General features: G+C 39.0%; 1 protein-coding gene across 6 annotated transcripts in view; it reads right to left on the bottom strand.

Moving 5' to 3' along the window:
• LOC121321700 (dynamin-binding protein-like) overlaps window positions 1-18,942 on the bottom strand; it is a 51,865-nt gene that overhangs the window by 16,122 nt on the left and 16,801 nt on the right. For 5 of the 6 annotated variants that reach the window (XM_041260728.1, XM_041260729.1, XM_041260730.1 and 2 more), the window contains one exon: window positions 16,361-18,448. In XM_041260728.1, coding sequence (XP_041116662.1) covers window positions 16,361-18,448 — 2,088 coding nt within the window. Of the gene's footprint in view, window positions 1-10,504; window positions 12,436-16,360; window positions 18,449-18,942 lie in introns of those variants that run through there. The other variant, XM_041260732.1, reaches the window with a different exon arrangement.

Raw genomic sequence — 18,942 nt, forward strand, 5'->3', positions numbered from 1 at the left:
CCTTTTCTTTAATATTGAGCATAAAGTGGATAAATCTATGAGACTGAGTAAACTAGACAACTACATTACAGCACCTACTTGGTAGCCATAGAATTTAGTGGCAACAGATTTTTTTTCTGTATTAAAGTATCATAATAGTCTATAAAAAATGTTTCTTGTTTCCTGTGAACTAACATTTTACAACTGCAGCTCATATGAGTTATTTGAGAAAAAAAAAAAAAAAAAGTTTTTAATCAGACAATGTGGTTTGGCATTAAAGATAAACAAACAGTTCAAATCTCAAGTGTTATATTGCATTTTACACTAAACACTAAACTTGCACTTCTAGAAGTGAAAAGTGTATGTTATGTGAAGCTGCAAATCAATGAAACAAACAACAACAACAACAACAACGTAACTTAAAACAATGTTTCCAGCTTTCTCTTGTCACAAATTAAAATGTTTATGTGCCACTCAATAAAAAAAAAAAAAAGTTATTTCCTTAAATTTCAAGGCAATGGTTGTAGTTTATTTTGCATGGTTACCTATACAATTATTCTAAGTAAACATACAATACAATTATCCTATACCAGGGCTTGCATCTTTTAGTTCGGATATTTATTAAAAAAAAACAAAACAAACTGCCAGCTTCCTAGATGAAACCGAGTAATATCTATGTTTCAGTACAGTAGGTTCCTATAGCACTTACAGCACTCGTTTATCAAAGTGGCTGATGCTTAGGGAAAGCTCAATGCAAGGTTTTGAGCCAAGCTAACAGTCAATGCATTTTGTTACGCTTTGCACTGAACAATGGCCTAAATGCTCACTAGAGGATTTACAAACACATTGACAAACACATTGACAAACACATTGACAAACACATTGACAAACACATTTAGGAAGGAGAGGTATCGGACTGCAGTCAATAGACTTCATTTTTATCCTTATACTCTTCCAACTTTGATCAGACTGTTGTACATTTTCTTTCATATAAAAAGGGGGCCCTACTCAATTTGATAAATATTCGTCAAACTGTTTTGAAGTTGTTTCTTTAACAAAATGTATATCAAACTTGGTTAAGGCATATTGCTACTACCTTCTACACAGACATCTGCACAACCTCTTTTCCAAAAGCAGGTTTTCTCATTTGTAAGGGTCACAAATGCAGCAGGCAGGTTTCACACCTCTGACACCATTAGTGGGGAAGCCCAACACTGACACACAGCCAGGAAAAACATGTTCTAAACACTGGCACGGAGTTCAAGAAACAAACTGCCCCTTGCACAACCCGAAACATCATCAAGGAGTTTGAACCGGTACAGACTCCAAATCAGGAATTTGGAAACTGTTCCACCACATCCACTGTTACTGAGGGGATCCAGAGTAACCACACCCAGTAATCTGCATACAGTACTACTGTACACCATTTGTAATTGCTGCTTTGTTTCCTGAGCAAAGGGTTACTCTGTTATCTATAACCCCGTGTTGAAAATGATTCAGAGTAATGAATGGGGGAGGAGTGACTAAACAATTTCTGTATATTTATTTACTTCTATATCAATCATTTTTGGAACAGCATATGAAGATGCTTTGTGGAGTGAAAGAGCAGGAATTAGAAGTGGTTGACTTTTCAGCTTTTTTCCTTTCTTTTAATGTTTAGTTGTTTTTTTGTAGCTTGCAAGTATATACAGTACAGTAAGTCTAAGCTACATTGTATGATTTGTTTTATTTCAGATAAGCCTACATTTCCTCCATCCGTACAATTCCATTTTGGTTTTAAAAAAGTTGAAAAAAAGAGCAATCCATGCATTGGATACAGTAATAACAGGGTGCAGTAATAACTCAAGCGTTGTCTTGCAAACAGACTGCTGCAATTCACGCTGAGATACAAGCAGCCATATTTACAAACAGCAACTGGTGAGAAAAAGACTGGGTACAGCGATCCTGTTAACAATCAAATTAAAACAATGTTGTAGGGGGAGGGTGAACACACAAAACAGTTTGTGCATGTTTTACTGAAAGGAAACCCTTTGAAAAACAAGGAGATGGTGTAGGACTATAGAGAAGACCTTCAAGATCTGATACATATTGCTTAAGAGCATGCAACTACTGCCTTCTGTTTACCAGCAGAGCCTCAGTCATTTACAGATACAGAAGAAAAAAAAAACCTACAGTAAATCATGACCATGCATCAGAGATGTTCCGGGATGGCCAGTTGCAATGTATGTTCCTGAATGCTCCTTAACTCAAAAGCAGCTTTTCTAAATTTAAAACTGCAAAAGAAAACAAAATAAAATGTTTGTTCTGTGTCATTAAGCTGCATGAGGTTGGTTACAACTGAGCTAAGACCAGCGTCCTTTACACAAGCACTGTAATAGCACAATGTACTGATATGGCAATCTCAAAGACCTCACATATACCGCTGGGGTAACCTCATGGGCAATATAAAACCGCTCTGATATCACAACATGGAACTACTGCTGTGGAACTAGTGTCAAGAACAACCAGACAGTGTCTTGCATGGTCTACTACTTCATATATCACTTCACACACTCCCCTCCCCTTTTTGATTCCCTGTCAGGGCGGTGGTCCGATTATTCGTTCCAGCTGTTGAATAGAGCAGTGCTGTCTGATCCACTGGCCATCTGTCTTCTGTCTTACATTAATGACATCATCCAGTTACTGCTCTGCCCTGAACAGCAATGCATCCTGGAGTTACTGATATTGTTGTCAGTGGATTATTGTTATGAGTCATCTACCAGCAGAAAAGATATCATGGAAAACACTTTTTTTTTTTTTTATCACACTCATAAACAAGATGATTTGCCATGGTCTGTAGTAAATGAAGGGAACCAACAACACAATGACAGGAAGATGCACACAGTATCCAGCTGATTTAGTTTAGAAGCGCGTTCATATAAACCATTCCAACACGCCACATTGCAGTTTTTGTTATAACATGCATGAACCAACCTATTGTCCAAAACTGCCGGGAACCTGCTTCTCCAACACAAGAAACAAAATGGCATTTTCTCTTTCCGTGTGTGTGTGATGAACTCCCAGGTATTTCCTCACAATGACAAGACCTCATTTTCTGGGCTCTGGTTTGTTTACGGTTTTTGGGAGGTAATGTAATAACCCTCCATGAAAGCTGCTTGTTGTTGAACCCCATTGATCCTTGTGTAAAATCCTGGATTTATTTCACTGTTCTGCATTCACAAGGGCTGCTCTTGTCTGTAAACAATGCAGCAGGGTTGCAGATTTAGAACAGGCCACTAGAAAACAGCTGGAAAGCAGTGCGTTTTTCTCTCTCTCCAGTTTTATATGTCACCACTTTTAAACTTGTTAGCTATTTTCAACCTTCAGATGTAAACAGCCAAACTCCTGAATCATGTAGGAGGCAAGTTAAAAGCTTGGTTTATTTTTATTACATTTTTTCATTGATTAATCGCAAAGATCCGAAGTCCATCCAACATAATGACTGTGTTCTAAATGCTTATAACTGAGCCTTCCTTCTTTCTCAAAATGGAAAGGTGAAAATGCATAGTACCACCCCACTATGTTTTTATTTCTCAAATCCTGTCTCACCAGCCAGGATTTTTCATATGCAGTATATTATGGGATGTCGGACAGACAAGAAAAAAAAAAAGTTTTGTACAAGAAACAATCTAGTTACATAAATAAAAGTAGCTTTTCTCGTTTTCAAAAGAGCATGTTTGAAGTGTATTGTTACTTACTGCACCTCTCTGTAACAAAACAGAGACAATTTCATTCCAAAACTGTCACCTCACATCCTGAGCTTACTGTCGAGGTGTTTTCTTATGACGTTTGTAAAAACATTGTTCATGGAATGGATGCCAAAACTTGGCACAACAAACCAATACATCTACTGTCCTACAGTAGCACAGACTTTCTGTCTCTGCCCTGGCTTTAACACTAACCAGTAAATACACAAATACAGCAGACAAAATGCTCTGCTCACAGCAGACTGCCAGCTAAACCTCTCTTTCGATCAATCAACTAAAGCATTCTTCTGTGTAAATGTGAAGATAAAGTATACATTATACAGCATGGTGGTCTGGTGAATGGGTAACATTTAAATCTCCAGCTAACACAATGGACTCGGTATTAATCCAAGAGACCAGCTCATATTTACAGGAAATTATTAGCAAGAACATTATTAGGTTTCTTTAATAGCCCCACTGTCTGCTAGAGTTTCAACAGCAATCCTCATTATATACGGAAGATTTTTTTTTTTTTAAGGATTTCTTTGTAAAATAAAAAAAATAAATAAACTAAAGTTACCTTTAGTTTTTTTTTCTTTAGATTCAATACTATACACATGCTAAGCACTACAGTCTATACTATACTATACTATACTAAAACTAGGTGCTGGTGAACCCTGGGGGTCTGCAGAGTTTGCCCAGGGGTCCCCAGAAAATTCTGGAAACTTTTGTAACAAAACACATTGTGTAATGTAGGTTGTGGTGACATATGGGCCTTGTGATGCCTACAGACAATATGCACTGCATGTCTGCAGTTTACTGTTCCACAGTTATCCGTCCGAGTGCCTATTCAAACTGTTTTTAAAAGAAGCTGGTGAACCTCTGCTTTGATTTCAAAACACAAAGGGCAACAATCTTTTAAAAAATCAAAAGTGCCTCTCTAGGCATAATTACTACAGCCTACAGTACAGTATATTATCTGTAATTCACCTCAGTTCACATACAAAATACTGAAATCATATCTCTTTTTTTTTACTGAAACATTTAGTAGCTTTGAGGTTAAGAACCTCTGTATAACACTATTAAAACAATTACAATTCTTTCATTCGGTGGTTTAGTTCAAGTTTAACTGTCATCCCAGTTGCTCAAGTTCCCGGTTCAGAGAGCTAGCCTCAGTTCGAATGGTTATTACCAGCTCTTCCACTGTCGGTAGTGTAGTCTACTTTGAAATTGCAGAGGTGCACAGTTCTATCACACAGTAATGACAACAATATGATAAAAGACATGTAACGTTTGGTTCAGTGCTAATAAAGATGAACCAGTACGAGGCATGACATAAATCACATTTCATTTCTACTTTCCATTCTGAAATATGTATTTTTTAGCTTTTTTTTTTTTTATACAAGATTAACTTGTTTCATGTAAAACACTCTGTGATATAAAACAAAATTGGAAGCTTATTTGTTCTTCGCCAAAGCACTCGACTGCATTGTGTTGACTGTCCCTTTAAGAAATGCTCTTATAAATCAAGTGTTGCTTTAACCTACCTCCTGCCTCCGTCCAGATGCTACATTAACTTGGGAGTCTCTGGTGTAACAAATATCACTTTCCCCATGGTTCAAAGTGTGACCTTTAAAACTGACAAACTAAATTAAAAAAAAAAAAAAAAAAAAAAAAAAAAAACTTCTTTTGACTCCCTGCCAGACTGTATCCTCGTGGATTATTCAGTCTCCTAACAGAAACTCTTTTCTATCTCCGAGATGAATGTATTAACATGAGAATAGCTGGGAACCTCTGAGATTACACACAATCCACTGAGCGCGAACGGGCTGCACACCAAACCCGGAACTGGAGCTCAGAGAAAGAAACTGGATTGGACTGCTCGACAGCACAGCAGGAGAGCACACACTGCACAGATATCTGAAAGAGTTAAGCGAGGATAGGTTTTAAAATGTGTGTGTGTGTGTGTGTGTGTGTGTGTCAAAATATGCATTGCACAGTTCACAAATACTTGTGTGCCAGCTTTAAAATAGCTTATAGGTGATTTTAATTAACAAACCCTACATTTTACATCATAACTTGTCACTTGTTGCATTGCCTTTAACCCTATCAGATACAAGGGACATACATGCCTCACAAATAAAAACAACGCTAGCATTCTTATTTTAAAAAATGCGGTGCACGAAACAGGGTTTAAAATGTACTGACGGGCTGGATCTGGTCAACCAAAATGGTGAATTTCCTTGCGATACTTGAATCACTCTGAAATGTATTTTAAGAAGAAACCGTTTGAACAAGCACACAATTCCTTGTGTACCTAGGGGCTCAACGCGAGTGACAGGTGGAAAGCGTGTCTATAATTAAAACAGGTGAACCGGATTAGAACAGTTGTCCAGTATTGCACCAATCCAGTTCCAACCTTTCCAACTCCCCTCAGGATGACCTGCCATCATCCCAACCCCCAGACTGCATTCCGAAAGAATGAACCTAAACAGTCATTCTCTGCCTTGTATTCAAACGAGATCCCCCCTGTAATGCACAGAGCTGGCTGATCAAGCAGGGAGTACCACATATCACTCAGACTAGCGGGCAATGTGCTGGAAGCAAATGCAGTTTCATAGCATTACAGCATAGAATTATGTAATGCTAACAATTATACTTGTTATAATTTTTGCCATTTACTATGAACTAAAGCTTTCTCTTAAGAGTTTGAGAATATTATCTACTATAGTTCAATTTATATTCGAATATAAAAGAGAAAGATTGTCAAACTTGCAGTTTTAGGAATGAAAAGCCTTTTGGTATTAGATTATAGTATTTTATAAAGAGGGATTTGTATTTTTTTTGTTAAACTTGTATGAAAACTTAAAACGGCATGGTATTATAAAGATTAAAATTGAAAATCGCTGAATCGTGATAGTTTCTTTAGAGGATATATTGTATTGTAATAGAGGTACTAAAAGCTCAACATAGCTTGTTGTAGTTCACCAAGTGGTTCTTGAATAAAGTGTGTTTTATAGTTGGTATTAATACATACTAACCCTGGTCCATCGTTAAAAGATCATTTGATCTTGTTATGCATCACACAAGTTAGGGCCACCCCACGTATCGTGATACACACTGTCGTGACATACATAAAGTGTGTAAAGTATCATATCATAACACAAGCTTATCGTTACGCCCCTAGTCCACTTTATAAACATTTCTGTTTAATCCGCCACACATTGATGGCAAGCAGTATAATGTGGAGCCATTTCAAGCAAACCGCAAAGTAAGACAGTAAACATGGTGTAACTAACACATAAGCACAACCACAGGGGCCCTTTACATAAAATAAAGAAATACAAACATGCCTTGAGAAAATCTGAATTTACTCCTCAGAACAAAGCTCTTTTCTTGTAGTGCAGTGGAACCAAGGTGCCAGCAAGCTAACCACACGCCCTTCATGGTTCATCAGTCTATCTAAAGACCTCAGAAAAAACCCATGCGCCTCTATTCCCCCCACCTCCCTCCACCTCCCAATGCTGTACATCAGAGTGACGTGAAGCCACTCGCAAATCAGTGCATGCTGTGTGACAGAAACTCACACACACAATAGAAATACGACAGTAACTAGCATGCTCTCTGTTTCTAACAGTTGTATTTTTGTTTATGTCATACAGATAAACAACACTGAATTCATGTTAACTTCTTACAAATGAACACTGCAGCTTTGTCGTGCTTATTGTCAGGGGAATAGGCAGGGCAACCAGGTACCTTGCACAGAATTTTCTTTCTTTCTTTTTTCTATGTGAAGGACAATCATTCTTTTTTAAACCGGAGCTCCTGAAACATGAACTGGTTTCCATGGGAACATGGTGTTTCTGAGGAACAAAGGAGGTCACTAATAAAAGGTCTTCCAGTGAAAAGCAACGGTACCCCTGTTCTAGAATGTGGGCTTTCAATTGCAAGGATACTTTCCTTTTGATTCTCAAATTGCCTGCTCATTCATTTCTTTTTTTTTTTTGTTCTTAATATCATTTTTTAAACCCTAGCTATCTATACTTGTCGTTCAATTCCATTATGTGTGATAGTTTTAGGTACTACCTTCTCTAGAACTTTTCAACGGGCCCCACAATCCTTAAACAATATATTAGAGGGATTTGGATTCCAAGCAGGTGGAATGTAGGTGTGTTCCCGCCTGGTGTCAGGTTCACAGGTTTCCCTCTGGGCCAGTATTTATATATATATATATATATATATATATATATATATATATATATATATAAGCAGGTAATCCGATACTAATGTGTGCATTCTTAATGTCAGCAAGAATCATTAGATAGCCTGTTCTACCAGTTTCAAAAATACCACTTTTCTTCAGCTTGAGGAATGAAAGTTACCTCCAAAATAACTTCTGCACACTCACGTGTCTGTATTTCAAAAGGGCACTGAGAATATCAGTATTTTATCATTAGCCAGCCTGCAAGTCAGATAAATAAAAGTCAAATAACCACTGTGTCTATTCAGGCTATTTAAGTATTCTTAACTGATTATCGAACACAGGTGGAGTATGACTGTTGAACTCTAATCCCATCACTACCCTAAAAGGAATACAATAATATATACTGGGGCTTTGTGCGTTTCCAACAGGCTTTTCATGAGCTGCTAAAACACGGGACAGACACTTCCACTACATGGGAATAAACCCTTTCAGGTGTAACATGGCTGCATCTGCATTAGTCCAGTACACTATATCAATTCATCACTGTCAATGCAGATTTCCAAGCCCCTTAGAAACCAGCGTCACTCTATGACTAAGAGAATATGGCTGTGGCTAACAGGCTTGCCTATTTAGCAGAGTGAGTCAGTGCTTACAGTAGCAACATGAAAGCTGTTGAAACTTTTTTTTTTTTGGTTTTAAACTTAATTTATGCAGATAAAATATATACAGAGTTTTAAAAGACGTCATTGTATTAAAAAGTATGCAAGTACTACTTTTACTACTAAACAACACCCTAAAAAGGGAGACAGTTGTTAAACATTTATTTGACCCATACTCCTTAATCTTCCAGGTTTAATGTGGGTTTTGTCTGCAGCCCCTCGAAGACCTCAGTGCAGACCAGACGAGGGGCTAATCCCCCGCTCTTAGTAAAGGGATTAACACAAACACACTGGCTGGGGGAAGGGGTTGCACTCAGTCTGCTGGACACTGAATACAGGAACAAAGAAATTCACATTGCCTACATGATGAAGAAAATGAGTCAAAGCCAAATAAAAATTGACAAAAGTCACACTGAACTGAGGGCATGTGGTAAATAACCCATGAAAACTCAACAGATAAACTCCCACGACTCATAAACTCTCTTTAGAGTAACATCTAGATGGGTAAGTCTCGTGGCAGGCCATTCCCATGGGTTTCTGTAAAGCAGATCCAGTGTATATGTGTGTGTCTGTGGGAGGGGGAGGGGGAGGGGGAGAAGGGACTGCTGTTCTGGACAGGATCCCTTCTTCAGCATCCTGTCAACGAAGCCAAGTTCAAGCTCCTGCAGGGAAATCGTCTGCAACACACTCTAAAGAAATGCACGGTCTGGCTGCACCAGGGTTTACCGAAGAAAACTAGGAAAGACAGAACATGCGTGGCATGAAGGGATTTCCAGTTGGGGTTTGCATGTCAAGTTTAACTTCCGGTTTTGGTCTCAGTTCAGATCAGATTTTGAATTTTGTCAACACAGAGTAGTTTAAGAGCTTGGGTGTACATTACTGGGTTCGTAGAGCTCACGTTAAGGCAGGGGCGAAATAACAAGCAATATTACTGTAATATTTTTTACATTAGCTAGATAGACTACGTTTAGAATTAGGCATGTTTAAAATTCAAAAGGTAAAGCACAGCACACAGTTACGCTAAAGAATCAATAAGTGCTGTTACAGCACTACTCTGGGTAGGGTAGGATGGGGGAGGGTAAATTCCACCTGCTAAACACCAACACAATAACTTTAAAGGAATGTGATTGCTGCCAGATCAGTTCAAGATGCACAGAACTGTGGAAGTTAACACTTTGCACAAAACAGCTTTGCACAAAACATATGCATGTCCAGTTGCTTTAGCATGTGTGCTGCTGTCAAGACGTTCATATAAATAAATACTTAAATAGAATAGAATAGAATACAATGCTGGGGCTGAATTGTATTAAAATGCACTTTATGCTACCGATTCACTCCTGATGTAGGAGGAGGAGGCACACATGTTTAATGGAATAAAATGCAAAGCTTTTTACTGAAATTGCACTACACATATTGGAAAGACTAACACCACCAGGTTATACATATACTGAGGCAACAAGTGCACTACCTGCAGCAGTACCCAGCAAGTTAAGTTAGCAAAAGCCTTGTAATTTCCACAAATAGTAAGAGACAGACACTAGACATACCGATTCACCAGATACTGAGACACCAGATTCTAAACAAGTTTTTCTTTCAGTTGGACCAAACACAGCACCATCAAAACAGAACAAAAAAAAATATATATATATATAATTCTAATATATTGTGCTGTGAAATAAGAGACAGAAAGAGAGAGAGCGAGAGAGAGAGAAAGAAAGAGAGAGAGAGAGAGAGAGAGAGAGAGAGAGAGAGAGAGAGAGAGAGAGAGAGAGAGAGAGAGCGAGAACGAGCCTGTTGGACCAGTTTCCATTCTAGAAACTTAACTTTTCAAGAAGAACTGTATACATATCTTTTGAGTGCTGCTGTGTTATTTTTCTTTTGTTTTTAACAGAAGGATCCTTTGACTCTGCGGGGCTGTAATAAAGCTGTGTTCTTACCTTTCTGTTTGTTTCTGTTGAGAGCAAACTCAGAGCGTCTCAGAGTGCTGGGGGCTGTTCTCCGGTACCGGTTGTTTCTGCCCCAGGATCCTGCGTCTGTTGTTCTTTTTTCTCTGTCATGATCCTCATATTTACAATCCAATGGTTTCGGGTGCTGGCAGGACTTTTCGGCCCGGTCAATGCTGTTATACCTCCGATCTTCAACGCCATTCTCCCTGGAAAGCTGATCTGCCTGGACGCTCTGATGCTTACATTCCAGGACACCACTCCACTCTTTGTAGCGTTTCCCACTGTGCTCATAGTCGTCATATTCCTGCTCAATGACCCCTGTGCTTTTGCAGTACCTCTCAGGTCTTTCATGGTCATCAGACAACTGATAAGCCTTTTGTTCCACATAGCGTTTTTCAAGCTGGTCATATTCCCTGCAGTATTTTTCTGGTCTTTCATATCCCCTGTATTGTTTTTCTGGTCTGTCATATGTCCTGTATTGTTGTTCTGGTCTTTCATATGTCCTGTATTGTTGTTCTGGTCTTTCATATGTCCTGCATTGTTGTTCTGGTCTGTCATATGTCCTGCATTGTTGTTCTGGTCTTTCATATGTCCTGCATTGTTGTTCTGGTCTTCCATATGTCCTGTATTGTTGTTTTGGTCTTTCATATTCCCTATATTGTTTTTCAGGTCTGTCATATCCCCTGTATTGTTCTTCTGGTCTGTCACATTCCATGTAGTGTTTTCCAGACCTGTCATAATCCCTGTAGTGTTGTCCAGGTTGGTTGTAATCCTTGTATGTCCTGTAGTCTCTACAGCTAGCGTCTATCCTCTCATAGTCCTCATACTCCCAGCTACTCTTCCCACAGTCCCGGTACCACCTCTCCCCATGGGGGTACCTCTCATTCTCCCAGCTGTACATTCTGCTGACTGAGGACTTCATTCCCACACTTCATGGGAAACTGCTAAAATCTCCATTACCTCCAGCACTGGCTGCATTCAATAAAGACTGACAGTGAAAGCATCCACCTGTCAGACATGGCTGAAACTTTGCAGGAACTTGGTTTCAGCTTGAGTAATTGCACAGGCACTCCCTTTTCTGACTGCTCCCTGCTATAGAGCAATCCCTCCTTCACCTTAGCAGCCTGCGGGTAAACAGCCTCTCCTTGAAAGCACACAGAGTTAATTATTGAGCTGAGTCACATGACCTGGATTACAGCACTGCCCTGCTCTGATTGGGCAGCAAAGTCGCAGGAACAAAGTGGCTCTCACTGTTTCTTTCATGAAAAGGCAGCTTATCTTTTCTCTTTGCGAGTGGGAAAGGTGTTTAACTATTGAGACTGTGCAGTCAGCACAACCTGATTGTTGTCTGGTGTTGACAGCCACCCCAACCCTTCTTTTAAATAGTTATTTAATCTTAACTGATTGTATTAAGGATACAATCCTTGCTTTTGACTTCCACACTGTCCGTGTGTAGTCCACTTTTGTAAGCCAGGTTTGTTTGTGCATTAAGAGTAAGACCATTGCTGTTAGATGACACTGATTGGCACATGTTTAAAAAGGTGGCAAAAATGTCTCTTGTAAAACTGCGAATCTGTGCTAATTTAAATGAGTTCCAATTAGCACATGGAAAGGGTTTCAATGTACATATGTTAAACTGAGAATTCCCTATTTACAAAGACTCCTTTTTTCACAGCCATTCTTGCAGAGTGAAACCAGCTTTCTCCTTTACAAAGGGGAACTCCTTGTTACCTAGCCCCTATTCTCAGTCAATGGTTTTATCTAGTTCAGATTTTCAGTCAATGAAGAGACCCAGCCTAGTCAGGATATGCATGGGTACCTAAACCCTCCAAGCTATGAATCTTGATGCAATTTGCAGAAGAAAGAAGTTATTGGAAATTGGAACCCAGGCATTAAAAGGTACATAAGGACCTTTTCATTGTATTGTGTTGTATGTTCCCATGTGTTGCTAAAACTGTTTACGTAAGGTGTGTGTATTTGTTTTTTTTTTTTTTTTTTTTTTTTTTTTTTACATTTTGACCACTTTTTAAAACTTTTACATTGCATTCCCTGCCTCAAGACAACTTCCCATATACCCACATGGACCTCTCAGAACTACATTTCTCATCATCCTCCTGCTCACTGGTAAATCCATCTCAGTTACATATATGAGCAGGAGGATAATGGGAAAAAAAAACAATATACACATACTTACGTAAACAGTTGTAGCAACACATGGGAAAATGTAACACAATAAAATAAAAAGGTCCTTATGTACCCTTTTAAGAACAATATTAAAGCTATTATTTCACATGGTACGTTGATAGATGATCTATTCTCTGTATCAAATGATACATTCAAGACCGTAACTGAAGCCCTTAGGTAAACAATGGCCATGTACCTGGGGGCCTTTCATTCTAAGAGCCCCTTATTATTATTATTATTATATTATTTATTATTATTATTATTATTATTATTATTATTATTATTATTATTATATTATTATTATTATTATTATTATTATTATGCAGATGCCTTTAGAGTCTGGTACATATTTCCACCCCTGTTAACTTCTTGTAGCAAATTGCTGACAAAGAACTTTCCATCGAGTCTGGGCAGTTCCTGAAAATACACCCTTATTCAGAAGCTCAGCAAATCAAGTTTCACTGTGAGAAAAATTAGCCCTACAGGTCTTCTTTGTGTGTGATCATGGCTCTCACTTCTCTATCCCAGACCTCAAACACTGTCGACAGCCCTGCTACAAAATTAAGAGTCAAAATGGCACTCCAAACCAAGGAAACACCTGCTGATTTTAAAATGCACACCCAAGGCGGCACATGATGCAGCCCCAGATTTGGGGTGGTTACACACAGAAAACTCCATGGAGGGCTTGGCTTGTGTGTGCAACTTTGTGAGTCTGTTAGCAAAGTAAACACAACAATTTCTGTCTGAATAACAGTCTAACAACATTGGGTGCTGTTTGCAAACACTGTAATCAGATTTCCTAGAACTGCCAATAGACTTTCTACTTCACCTTAAGTGAACGCTATATTAATTAAGGGACATTTCTACACTATCTCTTCAGTGATCCTTTAAATATTGCTGACTATCTCATAATTAAATGTGCAATGCAGTTAGACAGCAAAAACAGATAAATAATGAACAAAAGCAGAAATCTAACAACAGTTTTTAGTTCTGGTTTGAATAGTATTTACTCAAAAATGCTTACTCACCAAGTCACAACCCAAGATTTCAAGCAGCATACTGTACCCTAATGCATCATTATTAAAGTTTAAAAACATACTGTACAATATTTCAAACAAAATGTAAATTTCACCCTAAACACAGGACAGGATTATTATTATTATTATTATTATTATTTATTATTATTATTATTATTAAGCAGAATGAAAACACTTCAAAGAAGAATCTGGTAAAACCAGACGATATTGATCACTCCCTGCATTATTTTACTGTGAGAGACATTACAACTAAAGTCAACAGCAAGTGTTATTATCCGTCCCACTGGAGTTATAGTAGCACTTCAAAATAAGTGTCACTTGTTCAAATGTAATTGTACAAGAAGCAAAACATGACTCTGCAATTAATTCAATTGTAAGCTTCTGCTTCCTACTGTGGCTCATCCAACAGCAGAGGGGATTTAAAAATGATCTTCTTTGAATTTCGTACCTGAGACCCTCCTAACCCGTACACTGGAGAAAGATGATGAGACGCGGCAAACTGGACGCACCAGGGCGATCCAAAACCAGGCTGGATATCTCACAGGAGAAACCTTTCGCTTCTTACAAGGCATGTTTTTTGCAGGATAATATGTGAGAAAAAAAGACTACTTTTTTGAGAGCCCAAAACATTAAACTGTAAACAGCCAAAGGCACGGACAACCACCTGCACAGTTTCAACTCTATGGAATGCAACACCTGAGATACATGTAGATGTGAAAATTATTGTCAATGAGGGATGGTTTCTGCGCACCTTTCAATGTGCACTGAAGTGTTTTCAACTTAAGAAACTTGCACAGATATCTTAAGAGGCATTACACATTCGGTTTATCATAATTATAATACAGCAAACTCAAAAGGAAAACTGTGTGACAAGTTATCCATCTGTATCAATAAATGCTCTTACTTCCTGTCTATAGAAACAACAATGCCTCTGTTGCAGCCTTTTAAAAGAAAATGACAGCAGTCCGCTGATTTTTTTTCTTTTCTCTGTTGCAACTTTCTATTGCCCGAGTTCAAGTTTACAACTTGTTTGTTTTTTTAAACAATTCAAAACAGCGACATTTCCCAGCAATCTCGATGGGTTAGCGCCCTTACATTCAACAGATTAACTTAATGGGATGTTTGTCTGAAATAAACTCTGTAGCTAATCGAGACCATAGCTCCATCAAATACGGCACTTGCTTTTTCTCTCCGTTCTGTTGCACCTTTCAACTTTGTGGTGTTTTTAATGTTCATAAAAAGAAAAAAAAAAAAATCAGGGTTCTACACATCTGCTGTGTATTTGAAAGGTAATACCAAAAAACCCATTGTGACAAACATCTCTTCCAAGCATTATATATTTACCATAACCTACATATTTCTTATTGCATCGCTACTCTGTTTTAAACAGAAGAAAAAAATCCTCTCCAAGTAATTACGTATGACTAAAAGTAAGATTTTGACACGGTCATTTTTAGTACATTTCACCGACGGGGTTAGGAAAAAAAAAAGAATTCACAGAAAATGAATAATGTTTTAGCTACATTAACACAAGAGCTATTCAATAGTACACCAAAACCAATACTATAAAGACTATTGCTTTTGACTGCTGACAAGTTTAAATATTACTTTAGGATTACAAAACTTAAAAGTACTTTTTCTAGGCAACCCATTTTGAACTGCCGAGTCTGGTTTTGGTTTCACCTCTATCGTACATGTAGGTGGAGATGGAAACCAGCTGGTACAGCCTGGCTTTCTGTGGGCAATCTGATAACTTTGTCTGGTCTGCACCTGTGTTGAAAGATGGATCCCAGGCAGGCCAGATATGGGCTGGAAGTTTCATTCTCACAGGAGTACTAGAAATGTTTGTGAGACAAGGCATGCCGAACCCTTTCACATGAAAATTAACTTTGCATGTTGTTCTTGGGCATTGAGATTTCACCGTGAGTGTGAGATTTCTTACAAACTTTTCACAATGACCTTGCAGAAAAATAAAGCCCCATTCCACTATTTGGGTCACATCCATTCTAGGCAATTAAAAATTTAAATAAAAGGTACATTATTATTATTTTTTTTGTTTATTGGCAAATCTCTGATTTCTGTAATATCAACAGAGGCAGTGTTTCATGTAGCAAAAAGGTGCTTATAGATACACATGCCCCTACATGTTTTTATCATAAACAGGGAGATGATATGAGCACTCAAGTAGTAAATAAGCATTTTTTTTTTTTTTTTTTTTTTTTTTTTTTTTTTACAGTAAAAAGTTAATTGTGAAATTTATACAACATATTTGCTTAAACTTCCTCTAAATGTTCAAGTGAACCATTACACTATGCAGAGTTTGTGGTATGTGTATATTTACTTGTTAAATACTAACACCATACAATATAAAAATTTTGGATGACAACTATGCTTTCAGACTTGCATACCCAAAATCTAAAAATAAAAGTGTAATCATGCATTAACATCTATGCACTCACATGTGTTCAAGAATAATACACAATATAAAAGGCAAGGTTCCTAAAAAAATTTTACTCCAAATCGTTCTTCACACATTTTTGTCTGAAACACAATTAATAATCTAAATATATGTACAAACAAGACTTTGAAGTCTAACAAATACAAAACAGATGAATTCTGAACTCACCTCTAAGATGCTGCAGCTCCTTGGTAAGTGTTTCAATGTTATAGGTACAAAACCCCAGGTTCTCCAGAGTTTGTGCTTTAATGGCTTCATCATCCTGCTCATGAAGCATCAGTCTGAGCTCATCCGTGGTCTTGGTGTAGATCTCAATGTCTCTCTCCACCTCCTGCAGCCTGAGGAGCAGTGAATAGTGATCCTGCTCAGTCTCCACGAGGCCACGCTTGCAGTGATTCTGAAGCTCCCCATTCTCCGTAAAAGCGTCTCCGTCGTCAGAATGGGTGTTCTGGTAAACGTCCATTTGCTGTAGTGGCTTTGGAGATGCGGCATCCCTCCTGGACGTTAGCTGCGGAGGCAGAGGTGCTGGCCTGGATGGTTTGAAGGAGAAGGAAGATCGAGAAGGTCCACTTTCACCAGCAGCACGCGGCTCATCGTTGGAGTCGGCTGAAGCTGCTTGTGCCACTGCGGATTTGAGAATGCGAGGTCTGGGAGGTGGAGGTCTCAATGCTTTTCTTCTCTCCAATGAAGAAGTGGCTGCCTGCTCATCCAGGGAGTTAGGGGAACCCCGCATGATATCATTTTCACTGCTGTAGTCCAGGATGGAGAAATGCCTGGATATTTTCTTGTGTTCCCCAAATATAGCACCTGGTACACTTTTTTCAAACTGGGCAAGCTGTTCTGAGAGTTTTGAATCCAAGTCTGCCCCTGAACTTGCAAAGCTATCCAAGGTTATCGATCCAGGTAAGCCGCTGGATTCTGTTTTTCTTGAACCTGCTGTCGGATCACGGCTTCCTCTGCCAGCTATCAGATCACAATCACCCACACTGACGAAACGAGGTTTCTTTTTCTGTTTTGGGTCCTCAGCCAAACTGGCCAAATCTTGGAAAACTGTATTGTTTCCATTTGAGGGGCGGTCGCAGTATTTAGACCAACTGCAATGCAAACTTTGAATGTGAGCCTTTGAATCTCTGCTTCCATTGTTTGTTGCTAAGCTTAGTGTTCTGGTAGCTGGTTTTGGTGGAACCTCTGTGTCGGTATTGTCAGCTGTGTGGCCTGTTGAGACATCTGATACATTGCAGTACAATCTATTACTTAAAGAATGGAGACTTGGCCTGGGAGGAAGTACAGGTTTTGAAGAGACAAGACTGCTAGGACTTGTTCTTGAGTTTCCTCTGTAACTGTGCGTGGCAGTTTCTTCTCCACTGTATTTTGGGCCCAAAGCACCCTTATCTATACCACTGATCTTATAACTGCTTTGTGACAGGTTTCTACAAAATTCCTGACCCGGCTTTGAGCTAGAGGATACAGGTTTTGGTTTTGCCATGACAGTACTATCATGGGCAGGCTGTCCATTGAAGAAATCCACATCTTGTAAATGGACATGCTCTTCCTGCCCATGCCAGTGATACACATCACTATAATACATTTCATAATCCCCTTTGTTTCTGCTGCTGGGTTCTCCATGTCCCTGCTCTATGTCTTGTTCTTCAATCTTTACGAACCTATGAGGAAATACTCCTCTACGGCCATTGACCTTGCCTTCCAGCCAGCCGTCTTCCAAAGTGCGGACTATCTGTATTCTTTCTCCTACATCAAAATCCAATTCCTCTGGTTCCATGGACTTAAACTGATAGAGAGCCACTCCGTAAACTCCTGCACCTTCCTCTGGGCCCAGTAATATTTCAGTGGTCACATCACTTTCGCCGTAGTTGTCATAGTCATCTTGGCATGCTCGCTTCTCCGCGATTTGCAAAGGACCCAAAAGCTCCACGAATCCCTCTGGAAATATCCCTCTCCTCCCTTCAAGTTCTCCCTCAAACCAGCCTGGTTCAGGAATTCCGATTATTGTTATGATATCCCCTTCAATGAAGTCCAGTTCTTCCTCTAACTGAGCGGACAGGCCCAGCAAGGCTCTGGCTTGGCCCAAGGCGTAACTCGGGAGCTCCGATACGGACCTCTTGGACTTTTTGCGGGACCTGAAGGAGAGATGGAGCTCTCTGACGCAGGATAAAGGGAATATCCCCTTGGACCCCCAGCTGCTTCTGCCTTTCAGCCAATTACTGTCCACAGAACCCTCAACAACTACCACATCACCTGCAAAAAAAATACAAAATACAAAATAAACAACAGGAAGGCATCTTTAAACACATGGGCAAAAGTGGCTGTGCTGCTGCTTCAGATTTTAAAAAGGTTGAAGGAAAACGCTGATGAGATTTGTTACTTCCACTTGAAGCATAATGTCTATGCAAACTAATAATCTCTCTGGCATTACCTTTTCTGGCTCAGTTTTAAACATGTAAAAGTACATCACGCAAAACAATGGTGGCTTGTGGAAATTATTAGCTGACTGGGGGGACAATCTCGTCTCTGCTTGAGAGAGGCCAAAAAAAAAAAATAACAAGGTGTATAAATATCAGGTTTGAGGCATGCTTGTAGAACCAACATTGGCAAATCTGTATATATGCATTTAACCCTCTCCAAACAAGCATTTCAAAACTATTACTCAAAGATCTACAAACAACATGTACAGTGGAATGGAACTAAAACCTCAACGGTCAAAGTGAGACATCTGGTGGTTGACAGAGATA

Source organism: Polyodon spathula, chromosome 10 (genome assembly GCF_017654505.1).
Source record: "Polyodon spathula isolate WHYD16114869_AA chromosome 10, ASM1765450v1, whole genome shotgun sequence".
Lineage (NCBI taxonomy): Eukaryota > Metazoa > Chordata > Actinopteri > Acipenseriformes > Polyodontidae > Polyodon > Polyodon spathula.